The sequence below is a fragment of the Sorex araneus genome, chromosome 2 (genome assembly GCF_027595985.1).
Source record: "Sorex araneus isolate mSorAra2 chromosome 2, mSorAra2.pri, whole genome shotgun sequence".
Classification (NCBI taxonomy): Eukaryota; Metazoa; Chordata; class Mammalia; order Eulipotyphla; family Soricidae; genus Sorex; species Sorex araneus.
In genome coordinates this window covers 221,558,202-221,571,008 of record NC_073303.1, presented here as the reverse complement: position 1 = coordinate 221,571,008, position 12,807 = coordinate 221,558,202, and the positions used below count along the sequence as shown (strand labels likewise).

General features: G+C 34.7%; 1 protein-coding gene across 2 annotated transcripts; it reads left to right on the top strand.

The window, feature by feature from the left end:
* Window positions 1–559: 559 nt before the first annotated feature.
* On the top strand, window positions 560–8,690 carry LOC129402194 (olfactory receptor 6C76). 2 transcript variants are annotated; one of them, XM_055127642.1, is made up of 2 exons: window positions 560–1,465; window positions 8,679–8,690. In XM_055127642.1, exons 1-2 carry the CDS (start codon window positions 560–562, stop codon window positions 8,688–8,690), a joined length of 918 nt encoding a protein of 305 aa, XP_054983617.1. The 2 variants fall into 2 exon arrangements, with proteins under 2 accessions (XP_054983617.1, XP_054983616.1); XM_055127641.1 differs by lacking the exon at window positions 8,679–8,690 and having other exon boundaries at window positions 560–1,501.
* The last annotated feature ends 4,117 nt before the right edge of the window (window positions 8,691–12,807 follow it).

The window sequence follows — 12,807 nt, the reverse complement described above, 5'->3', positions numbered from 1 at the left end:
ATTCTCAGTAATTTTTCTTTGCTTTAACTTCTATTTATTATTCTGAATAGATTGCTTCTCTCATTATCGCTATTCATTAATTTTATAAGTACTATTAATTTTATCAAAAATAACATTTTAGAATTTTCATTCAACAATATTAGGGTTGTTGCAATCATTAAATTTTTATAATGAGTAGAATTATTGAAGCCTAGAAAATATGTGTTTACAAAATCAGTGTCCTATATATTTTAGCAAATACTGAAGCCAAAAATTATTATCAATCAATACTTTTCCTACTCAATAACTGTAAGAGATAAATGCAGCAATCTCTAGTAAGAAACATTACAAACTATTCAGGATAATAAGACTTTAATTTAACCGAAGATTGACCTATAAGATATATATGATAGAGATTGGGAAATGAGGTTTCTACATAGGAAAAGAATAATTTAGGATTTAGATGCTTCTTTAAAAAGCTATCATTACTTGAAAATTCAGATGAAGATGTTTATATTTGTTTTATATTGTTTTCTCTTTTGAATATACCAGTACAATATGTGAAAAATCAACCACCAGGATGAAAAATAGAACATCCGTAACAGATTTCATCCTCCTTGGCTTGACTGATAACTCGAAACTACAGCTTCTGATTTTCTTTTTTTTACTTATCACTTATGCACTGAGTGTTTCTGGAAATCTCACTATTATTATTCTTACCCTGTTAGATTCTCATCTGAAGACACCTATGTATTTTTTCCTTAGGAATTTCTCCTTGTTAGAAATTTCCTTTACATCTGTTTGTAATCCTAGATTTATGATGAGTATTGTAACTGGAGACAAATCTATTTCCTACAATGCTTGTGTGGTTCAATTATTTTTCTTTATCCTTCTGGGTGCAACAGAGTTTTTTCTTCTGGCCTCTATGTCCTATGATCGTTATGTGGCAATATGCAAACCTCTACACTATACAACCATCATGAGTAACAAGATCTGTCACCAATTGGTAATCTCTTCTTGGCTGGCTGGATTTTTGGTGATCTTTCCACCACTGATCATGGGTTTAGACCTGGATTTCTGTGATTCTAATATTGTTGACCACTTTACCTGTGATTCTGCTCCTTTGCTGCAAATTTCTTGCACAGACACAAGTACTTTAGAGCTCATGAGCTTCATATTAGCTGTACTAACTCTTTTGACCACGTTGACGTTAGTAATTCTCTCCTACTCTTACATCCTCAGAACAATTCTGAGAATCCCGTCAGCTCAACAAAGAAAAAAGGCCTTCTCAACCTGCTCCTCCCATATGATTGTGGTCTCCATCTCCTATGGAAGTTGCATCTTTATGTATGTCAAAACATCAGCAAAAGAAGGAGTTGCTTTGAGAAAGGGAGTAGCTATGCTCAATACCTCTGTTGCCCCCATGCTAAATCCCTTTATTTACACATTAAGGAATCAGCAGGTGAAACAAGCCTTTAAAGATGTTGTGCAAAGGTTACTTTCCTCAAAAACATTGATCTGACTGTAATCTGCAAGGGAAACACACATATTTTACATTATAGGATCATTTTTTAAAATGCTGTTTTCTCAGTATGTTTATCATTTGGAGCAATGATTTTACATGTTGAGTTTACCTTAAAAGTGATTTAAGCACACATTTCTGGGAGAGCTCAAAAGATGTCTCAATGGTTTATGTCATTTGCCTCTGATCATGTTCCAGTGAGTTTGGTCAGGGGTGTTGCCATCCTGAAACTTGGTTGTGGAATTACTAGTGTGAAGGGCCTACGAAAAGACTTTGTGACTTAGAGTCACCAGTTCAGTTGTGAGGTCTTGAGCTTAAACCCCAGGGCTACCACATGAGCATGTTCTTTTTCTGTGCACCTTCCAATTAATTCTTTTCATTTAATCTGCCAGCCTCACCATCTGATCCCTGGGGGGAAAAATGGTTATTATATCTTGTCTATAGAATTTGCCCAGGTATTATAGAAAGAATCAATCATTTCCTATATTAATGTATGTAATTCAAGTAATATTCGTGTGATACCATTACTGTTTAATGTATCTAAACAAAATATGATATAGGTATTTTATATTAAAAATAATATAAATACATGTGATGATTCTATATACATAATCAAAATTTTATTATATTTTATGTGGTGTTTATATTACATCCAGTACTTTAATTATTTAATATTTTAATATGAACATCTATTACTCTGATTTCATTTCTTTAATATACTACTTATGAGAAATAGCAAATTATTGAATAACATGTATGTAGGTTATAAATATTATATTAATCCAAAAATTTATTCTATAATTTAATTTTCTTTAAAAATAAAAATGTACTGAAGATTTATGATGATTGCAAGGGAGTAATAAGACTGTCTTCGATAGTCTTCAGCACACACATACATATAAATAAATAGTGAATAGACGTGCATAAATAATAATAATGAATTGGCATGATAATAGATTATATAGATTAGGAATAATATAATGATATTTTAAATTCTCCAATTGATGTAATTATATAAAATTAGGCAATGCTATGGAATATTTCCATAAAACAATTATACAGAACTGGTTAGCCACATTTGTATGGATGATGATATTCTCTAGGGTCTTTGATCCATGACTGTGGCTTGTAACTTTATTACCATACACTATTCTGAAAAAATACTTTTTTTCACACTTGTAACTTGACTTAATCTAGCTTTTTTCAGATTTTTTTTCCAATCACATTCACAAAAGAGTCTAATTCATAAAGCACAATGCAAATTTAGTTAGTAAAATTTAGTACATTTAGGTGCCAAATATAGAGAGTCACATTAGCATTTGAACACTAAGTGAATGAGGGCAGTGGGGTGATAACAAATAATACTGTGCTGCTTGCTTCATAATTTTTCTTTTTACCTAGTCATGATTGATACACGATGAATCAACTCTCATTCTTAATGAGTCTGTAAGAAACTTAAACATATCTGATCACATATATTTGTTTACTAAATGCATTAAAAAATACTTATGATTTTGACCTTTATATTTCTGCAAGCTTTTATGATATAGTTAAATCTCCTTGAATGACTATCATCAATTTTATCTTCTACCTCAGTTTTTTATTTTAAGTGTTAGATAAATTGCTAAATATTTTTAATTTGATAAAACAGTAACAACAAGTCTCTCAATGGAGACGTCACTGGTGCCGCCTGAGCATTGATGATCAACGGGATGACAGTGATAATAGAAATTTCTACTTTGAATAGCATAATTCAGATTGTTAAGGTGTTGTGACAGGATCTAATAAATTATTTTTCTTTATTATTTAATTTCTGTTTTAATATATTATCCATTCCAGCATTTAAAGAATTGAACTTATTTAAGTTTACTACTGTTATTGAGGATTATATATTAGAAGTTCTCTGAATTTTTGTCTCCTATTATTGATCATTGGTAATATTATATTATCTCATTAAATGTATATAATCTTCTAAAGTCTCATCTTAGACTTTACTATTACATCTGTAAATAATTTCTAACTCTAACATACTCCTAAATAATAACCACTTGTATCACTTGTCATTCCATTGCTCATTAATTTGCTCGAACGGGTGCCAGTAACATCTCCATTCTTCCCTGTCACATACTAGTGTAGCCCAATGGCATCTGCTTGCTCCAGGAACACAAAGAGCCTCAAGACGTTTGTTCAAACTTCTTGACCATCTCGTGGGCAGGTGGGCAGCCAGGGGTTCTTTTGGAGTCCCGTGGAATCCAGTCGGTAACAGCTCTAGTTCAGTGATCATCTCCAAATCACATTACCCGACTGGTCCAACTGATTTTCGATGCTTTGGCAAATGAGACAGCGTCCCTGATTCTTTTTTTTTTTAATTTTATTGAATCACCATGAGATTCTTGTTTGTCGATGGAGTTTGGAACTCTGGATTCCTTCTCTCACTTGAGTGAAATGTGATATTCCAAGCATAGCTCTTTCCATTGCTCTTTGGGAGACCGAAATAGCGTTTCCATCCTGTTTTCATAAGGCCCAGGTCTCTGAGGCGTATGTTAGTGCAGGAAGCATGGTGGAGTCGAAAAGATGTGCCCAAAGCTGGAGGTTCCTCATCCCCTTAGCAACTTCTTAAATGCTTTTAAAGGCATTCCACACTGCTCTTTTCCTCCTGCACAGCTCAGGCTCCAGGTTGTTCATCATGTTGAGCTCTCGACCTAGGTACACATAACTGCTGCAATTCAGAGATGTTCGTTCCATTGAGGGCAAATGGAACATCAGGAACTAATCCATTTCTCATGAACAGTGTCTTGGTGAGATTTAGCTACAGTCCAACCTTTCCATACTCAAGGTCGAAGTCGGCCAGCGTTCGTGCCACTTGGCTATTGGTTGGTGTTATTAGAACGATGTCATTAGCAAAGCGGAGGTGGCGTAGTTGCTGATCATCAATCTTCACCCCCATTCCTTTTCATTCCAGTCATCTCTTGACATTCTCGAGGGTGGAACTGAAGTTTCGGTGAAACGGTAGTGTCCTGCCGAGCCCCTCTCTTTATGTCAGTGATCACTTCCTTGTAGAATGGTGAGATCCTGGTGATGAATCCATAATACAGCTCACGGAGGATCCTGATTAGAAAACATATATTTATATATGTGTTATTTATACATAGATAACAAATCTTGTGTATTTAGCTGATTTTTATTATTTTTTGCTTTTTTTTTTGGGGGGTCACACCTGGCGATGCACAGGGGTTACTCCTGGCTCTGCACTCAGGAATCACCCCTGGCCGTGCTCAGGGGACCATATGGGATGCTGGGATTTGAACCCGGGTCGGCCGCGTGCAAGGCAAACGCCCTACCCGCTGTGCTATCTCTCCAGCCCCTGATTTTTATTATTTTTAATAAATGTCACAGAGGGAAACTGTTCTTGCAGAAGCATATCATCTATGAATGATTTAGCATTGTCTGAAGATAAATAATTATATAAATATGTCAGTGAAACATGTATTTCTCTTAGTTATCATTTTAAAGAGTAGATAATTTTACATATATATGTATGTTTATCATAGGGCGTTTGCCTTGCATGCAGCCAACCCAGATTTAATTCTGTCTCTCTCAGAGAGCCCAGCAAGCTACCGAGAGTATCTCGCTCTCGTGGCAGAGCCTGGCAAGGTACCCGTGGCGTATTAGATATGCCTAAAACAGTAACAAGTCTCACTTGGAGAAGTTACTGGTACTCACTCGATGAGCAAGGGGATGACAGTGATATAGTGATACAGTGATACAATAGTTACTTTTGTAAAATCTAGAAGAAATGTCAGAAATAGTTTCTGATGATTCTTGCACCCTGCACCCCATATGATCCCGAGCCTGCAAGGAATGATTTCTCAGGACAGAGCCAGTAGGAAACCTTGAGCTCTGCCATATGTGGTTCAAAAACTTAAAATCTAGAAATAAAATTCTTATAAGCAAGCTTCTAAGTTTCAATCAGGAGAAAATACAAAACTTGAACTACAATTCATAAGTAATGGTCTGAAACAGTTATCAAAAGAATCCCCTGAAACAAAAACCCCAACCCAGACTAGTAGTAAGTGTGACCAAACCTTTAAATATGGGCTATAAAAAATCCTTCTAAAAGTCTTTTTTTAAAAAAGGGCTGGAGTGACAGCACAGCAGGTGGGCATTTGCCTTGAATATGCCCAAGTGGGGCTCAGTCCCTAGCATTCTGTATGGTCCCCTGAGCACTACCAGGAATAAGTCCTGAATGAGCCATAAGTAACCTGTGAACATTGCTGGCTGTGACCTCAAAACAAAACAAAACAAAACAAAATAAGGCCTAAAAAATGTACAGAAGCACATCCTGTTACCAAAAGTAAAGAACAGAATTAAACTACTTGAAATACATAGATCAAACTTTCCTGACATAATCTTAACAACTCAAGTTTAACAATACATTGATAAATGATAAATCATGGGGCTGGAGTGATAGCACAGCGGGTAGGGCATTTGCCTTGCATGCAGCTGACCTGGGTTCAAATCCCAGCATCCCATATGGTTCCCCCAAGCACCATCAGAAGTATAATTCCTGAGTGCAGAGCCAGGAGTAACCCCTGCGCATAGCCGGGTGTTGACTCAAAAAGCAAAAAAAAACCAAAAAATATAAATCATGATTAAATAAGTTTTGTTCCAGGAATATGTGGATTGTTCAATATACATAAATCAATGAAAGTAATAATGTATGTCAAAGAAAGATAAATCTGTGTAATTACAAAATAAAAGGGGTGTACCCTCTCTCTATATATGCATCCGGTGGTTAAGCTGCTTTTCCACCCCAGATGGCTGGTGGTGATGAATGAAAGAAGTAGAAAATGGGAGCAAGGTTGGTTGGCAATCAATTGCCATTTATTCTTCCTCTGCCTCCTTCTAGTCCCACTCACTGCACATTTTCTTCTCCTTAGCCCACTCCCCCAGTCTAGTTATTCCCCCACTCCAAGGGTTGGGGGTAGCAATTACACACAGGTGAGGTAACACAATCAACATATGTAAAAGCCCTTCCTTCCTGGGAAACTGTTCTAAGATAATACAAAGACCTCCTGTAGCCAGGATATCTGCTCAAGGGCCAAATAGGGATAAGTTTCTCATTTTCTTAGTCCAACAACCATTTAAACATTCATCTTAATTCTACTTCTTAATATTAGTCACTTTGTACTGACAAAGTAAGAGATTCATTAAGCTTATCGGGTGGCTTTTCTGGGGACAGCTTACTATAGACCTCAGACTACAGTGCTCAGGCCAGATTAGTCTTTCCTAACCTTAGCAGGTTCCTAATCCAGTTGTTAGTCTTTGGATCATGACAGAATTTGTCCATGACCGTACCCTTAATTTATAGTTAAGTATTATGGTGCTTGGTTTGGCCCGTTTTGATGTCAGGATAGTTCACAGCTTGCCCTGGGTTCATCCAGTTCCTCATCGGGACCCTGCTTTTTGGGTACTAGCAAGTAAGGGCAACTGAGGCTTAAATCAAGAAAACAGATGCCCAGGAGTGAATATTATTCAGAGTCAATTAACTCCCAAATTACAAAAGCATTGTCTTCCTATGTCTATTCAAAAAGGACATTGTTCTGAAGTAAACCATGCAAAAGGAAATAAGGGAAGGACCAATATTTTACTTACAAATATGTCTGATGAATTTGACTTTACAAGTCACTGCACAGGAAAAATGAGTAATGAACAGAACAGGGGAAGCAAAACAAAGATGTTAAAGAGGAATACTTTTAACTTTAACTTAAATGGAATTGCTTTGGGAGCATTGTGATGGGTGTTACTCAATAAACTTAAACTTGTTGTGGAGGAGAAAAGTCAGATGAGAAATGGTAAACCAATGTTAAACCTAAAATGTTTAGAACTATAATCCAACATCCATACTACTATGCTAATTCTTTCAGAAAAAGTTCAGCAACTTAAACTTTCATTTATATAAAAGAAATCAAACTCTCACTATTAAGAGATAGGGACATAATACTTAGAGAACATTTAAAACAACACACAATATAAACATATGTAACACTTAGAAATTATAAACCAACAGAAGAAAGAAGAATACAAAAATCAATAGACCATAATCTTTTGCTTGTTTCTGTGTGCATCCAGTGAATTAAGAAACAAAGTTAAAATAAATCCCATTTGCAGTAGCATTCAATATACCAAGTCCTGAGAAATCAACTAACAACAAAAGTTACAGATTGGTATATAAAAAAATATAAATACTATTAAAAGAGACATAAGAACATAATAAAATGTTAAAAAGTCTGTGTTAATTTAAAAAGGGTAATCATCATATTCTAAGAATTATATAGATTGGATATAATTCTCATCAAGATTTCTTTATATATATGAGAGAAATATTACAAAAAAATTTACATGGATTGAAAAAACAGCAAAGCATGGCATTCCTTGATATTAAACTATATTAAAATCTATAATGCCAAAATCTGTTGCACTAAATAAAATGTAGATGCTCAGACAGGTGGAACAGAATTGAGAGTCCAGAAATAAACCCACATATATAGACTGTGAATCTTTGACACAGACCTAAAATACTTGGTAGTTGAAATGAAAAACTCAGTGGAAGGTTTTAGCAACAGAGTAAATAGCTGCTGAGGACATAATCAGTAAGCCCCAAGATGAATGCAGAAAATATCTAGAAAACAGCAGTAAATGGAAAGGAGCCTCAAAATAAACCAACAGTGTCAAGAAAAATACTGAAATGAAGTTAAGAGGAATAACATAAGAATTATTGAAGTCCCAGAGGGACAGGAGGAAAACTGATGAAGAAGAAACTGTGTGCTGAAATTAATTGCTGAGACATTCTCAGAGCTGATGAGCACATGCAAACATATTCAGGAGTCTCAAAGGGTACCAACTAAAAGAAATACAAATGAAAATATCCCAAGACCCGTTCTTATCAGAATGACAGAAAAAAACAGAAATAAAATTCTGAAAGCAGCAAGATAAAAGAAAGAAAAATTACATATAAAGGAGCATCCTTAAGATTCACAGCAGAGTCATCTGATGAAACCCTAAGGGCCCGAAGAGAGTGGTGAGATATATTGACAAAACTCAAGGAAATAGATACCTCACCAAGAATACTTTACCCAGCTAGACTCTCATTCATATCTGAAGGAACAACATGCAGCTTCACAGATAAACAACTCAGGAACTTCATAAACTCAAAACCATGGCTACAAGAGCAAGTAAATGGGCTACTTTAAGACAAGACAAGCCCCTCAAATACACCAAACTTTAGCAGAAATATGGGACAAAACCCCATAACAATAATAATCCTCAATGTCATTGGGCTAAATGCACCAACTAAAAGACACAGAATGACAGAATGGATCCGAAAATTGAACCCAGTGTTCTGCGGCAACGTTCAGATGAAACAAATCTGAACAGTCAGAGCAAACACAGCCTCGAAGCAGGGTAGAAAACAATTCTACAAGCAAACAACTCCCTCAAAAAGCTGGAGTGGCCATACTATCAGACCACATAGACTTCCGACTGAAGAAGGTTACAAGAGACAGTGAAGGTCGTTTATTGATGATCAAAGAATCTATCTGTACACCAGGAAGAACTCACTCTCCTAAACGTATATGCACCTAACGAAGAACCAGCAAAATACTTAAAACAGCTACTCATAGACTTGAAGAAAGACATTGACAGAACACAATAAGAGTTGGAGATTTCAACAGCACTTTATCACCTCCTGATAGATCAAGCAAACTCAAGCTCAGCAAGGACTTACTTTATCTGGGGCTTGTATGTTTTCCGAATGGGAACATTTAGGAGTTACACAGTTTTTCTCAAGAAACAATATATTCTGGTAAAGCCATGCCTCCAACTTGTCAACAAAATCATCCCAACTTTACTTAATATATAATAATCAAGTGGCCGGGTGACTCTCAGATAAAAATTAGATAAAAGTATTCTTTTAATTTGCTTTGTTTTTTTTTTCAGATAAGTTCCCATTCATGCTGCACAGTCTGATGCAAATTAACATACAGTGAAATAATCATCACATTACATGCCCATTCACTCTGGATTATCTATTCTTAATTCCCAGATACCCTTATTATAAATATTATTCATTCTCCTGCTTTTAACTTGATCAACCTGTGACACAATTCATACTGATCATGAATAGATATGTACCCTTATATTAAACTGTGCTCTCCATGCAAATAGAATGAGCCTGTGGCCATGCATATATATGTCTATGTATATATGTATACATATACACATACATATGTATGTAAACATTTTTAAATTTCTTTTCATTTTTATTTCATTTTTTTCTTTTTTTAGGAGGTGAGACAAAATGCTTCATGTAATTATTTTTATTTCTTTCATTTCATTTTGCATTTCATACATCTTTCATTTTTTTCATTAAGGTCAGTGCTTGCTTATTGAATTTGTGCCATTTTATCAATCCATCAGTGACAGAAGAGTATTAAAATATCCAACCTGTATTAGATTGCCATCAATTATTTTCATCTACTAATAATCATTTTATATATATTGATGGTTTCTTAATATATACATGGTACATATATATGTAGCAGTTACGTCCTTGGTGTATAGACCCTGTTATCCTTAAGAAATAACCATCCTTGTCCCTTATGGTCTTTTAGGTTTGAATCTATATTGTCTGATAGATTTATAGATTTATAGATTTATAGATAAGTAGATAAATCTATAAGTCTATTTGTAGACTTATACATATAGTCTATCACATCCTTCTCCCTTCTCACTTTCTACTACCTAGCTACTTAATCAAAGGACAATAATTTGCCTTCCTTAGTTTCTATTTCCTTGTTTCTTTTTTATAATAAATGAGTGAGATTATCCAGTATTAACAAATACTTTTTATATCTCTTGGGAGATGCCACTTTATTCAGTGATGTAGAAAAAACAGGGTCCAAGGAGACTGAGTTTTTAAATAGAACATGTTCTCATAGCCATTATAAATAATTAATGTATATTAAGGATTGGGAATAGTTAAATTCCATGAAGATAAATAATTATATTTTCTTCTTGCCAGTGGACATTAATAATTGTAGATAATATAAAAGAAACTAATAAAAGGTGAAATACATGTTTAATATTTGTTCGTATTTTGCCCCTAAAACTATAGTGTAATTATATATAAATCTTATAAATAATTGCCTGTGATAAAAGGAAAAATACTGATGGAAGAAACACATATATAAAATGTAATAAATTATTATTAGGGAAGTCTCTGGGGAAATGTTAGGACTAATGAAAGTTCTGCACATTAGGGCCCTTAAGTCTCACCAACCCCACCAGAGGATCATCAAACCACACCTGGCTTTCACTTGCTTTGTGGAGAGTAGAGAATAGTCCCTGCACATTAGGGCCCTTAAGTCTCACCAACCCCACCAGAGGGTCATCAAACCACACCTGGCTTTCACTTGCTTTGTGGAGAGTAGAGAATAGTCCCTGCTACCTGATTTCTTGGTGAGCTGTGGAACTCTGACTCAGGGCTTGATCACTTCCGGATCACTTCTGGCTTGCAGGATGCAAGGCAAGCACCTTACCCCTATCTACTGTGCTATTGCACTGGCTCCAAGCAAAACATTTTGAGTACTGTGTTTCTTGAAAAATCTCCTTAGAGACTATAACAGGAAAACAAATTTGTTTGTGTGCACATGTGTCCTCATTAGCAGTATGGGTAATTGACTTCTGATACTGTTCTATTTCGCTGTCTCAAAGGACAGTCTCGGTTACTCTGTATTTAGGATGCTCTGCCAAAATTTATTTATTAAAGCTCTTTAGTGTCATTAGAATTCAGGTGGCTGACAATTCTTTGCTTAAGTACGCAGGTGCTCTTAGTAACCTTCCAGAAACAAGAGCAGACAAGTATAAAAATCATTTCTTTTGTGGTAGATAAACCAAATTTGCTGAGACAGATCAGAGCTTTATCACAGCTTAGTGAAAAGTCTTTTACTCCATTATATTTTATTTTTTCCTCTTCAGGATAGAGAACAAAGGAAACACACTTCGAGGTTAAAAATAAGTCTCTAATGATATGCTTTATTCATAAAAATGGAAACCTTCAACATCTTTTAGGAGATGTCTTAAGAGGAAAATTTTGTTTGATGATCCTGTTAGACCTCTACAGATCTATGTCTTTTAACCAACAAAGTAAATATTGTAAGGAGTTCCCGGCAAATACCGTGAAAATGAGTAAGTAGCATCGATAGAAATGAGAATTATTTTCTGTCTTGAAAGACTAACATATTTCTTGATATTTTCTTTGATAATACAGTTGAATGTTTTAAAAAAATTAATATGAAAAAATTGTAAAGGACATTATTGTTGTTTTCCAGTAGTTCTTTGTGAGATATTAAGTTAGTAGTGTTATGTGGTTATATATTTGCATCAATGATTTAACATCACATGAGGCAATCTAAGCAATACATAAAATATATATCAGAATTCTTGAAATGTAGCCCAAAGAAAATTACATTGATTAATACGCCCACAATTTTTAAGTTGTAAATATTTTTTGATAATTTTTTTTTTTGCTTTTTGGGTTACACACGACAATGCACAGGGGTTACTCCTGGCTCTGCACTCAGGTGCTCAGGGGACCATATGAGATGCTGGGATTCAAACCCATATGGGATGTTGGCCACATGCAATTCAAACACCCTACCTACTGTGCTATCGCTCCGACTCTGATAAATATTCTTAAGTTGAAGCGATTCAGTCTTTTTTAAGCACCTGTTAGTCCAACGGAAATATCCCCTAAATATCTGAGTTACTCAATGAAGAGTAATTTGATGATTAAGAAAGGCATTTTGTTGTTCTTGAACACTGCACAGGCTATCAAGAATAAGAAGAATAATTCACTAAGGCAGTTTTTCCCTGTGCGTGCTCAGAAAGGAGGTATGAAAAAGAAAGGAAAAGAAACACTGTCAAGTTTTTAACTATTTTATACTTTGTTCTTTATTCTTATTGTAACTGAAATAATTGGGCCAACAGTAATTATTTAATTAAAGCAAATTCAGAGAGTAAAATAAGATAAAGACAGTAAATTCTTAGTACACTATTTACTTTCATAATAAAAGAGAAAGTATATATAAATTTATCTAACAAAGGCAAAACATGACTTGTGCAGAAAAACAAAAAGAGAGATTATTAAAATTTGAACAATTTTGGAAGCAAAAAGCTCATTTTCTTTCTATGTATAAGCTATTTATTACTGAGGGGTCATGAGTATATTCATATTTAAACAGAAG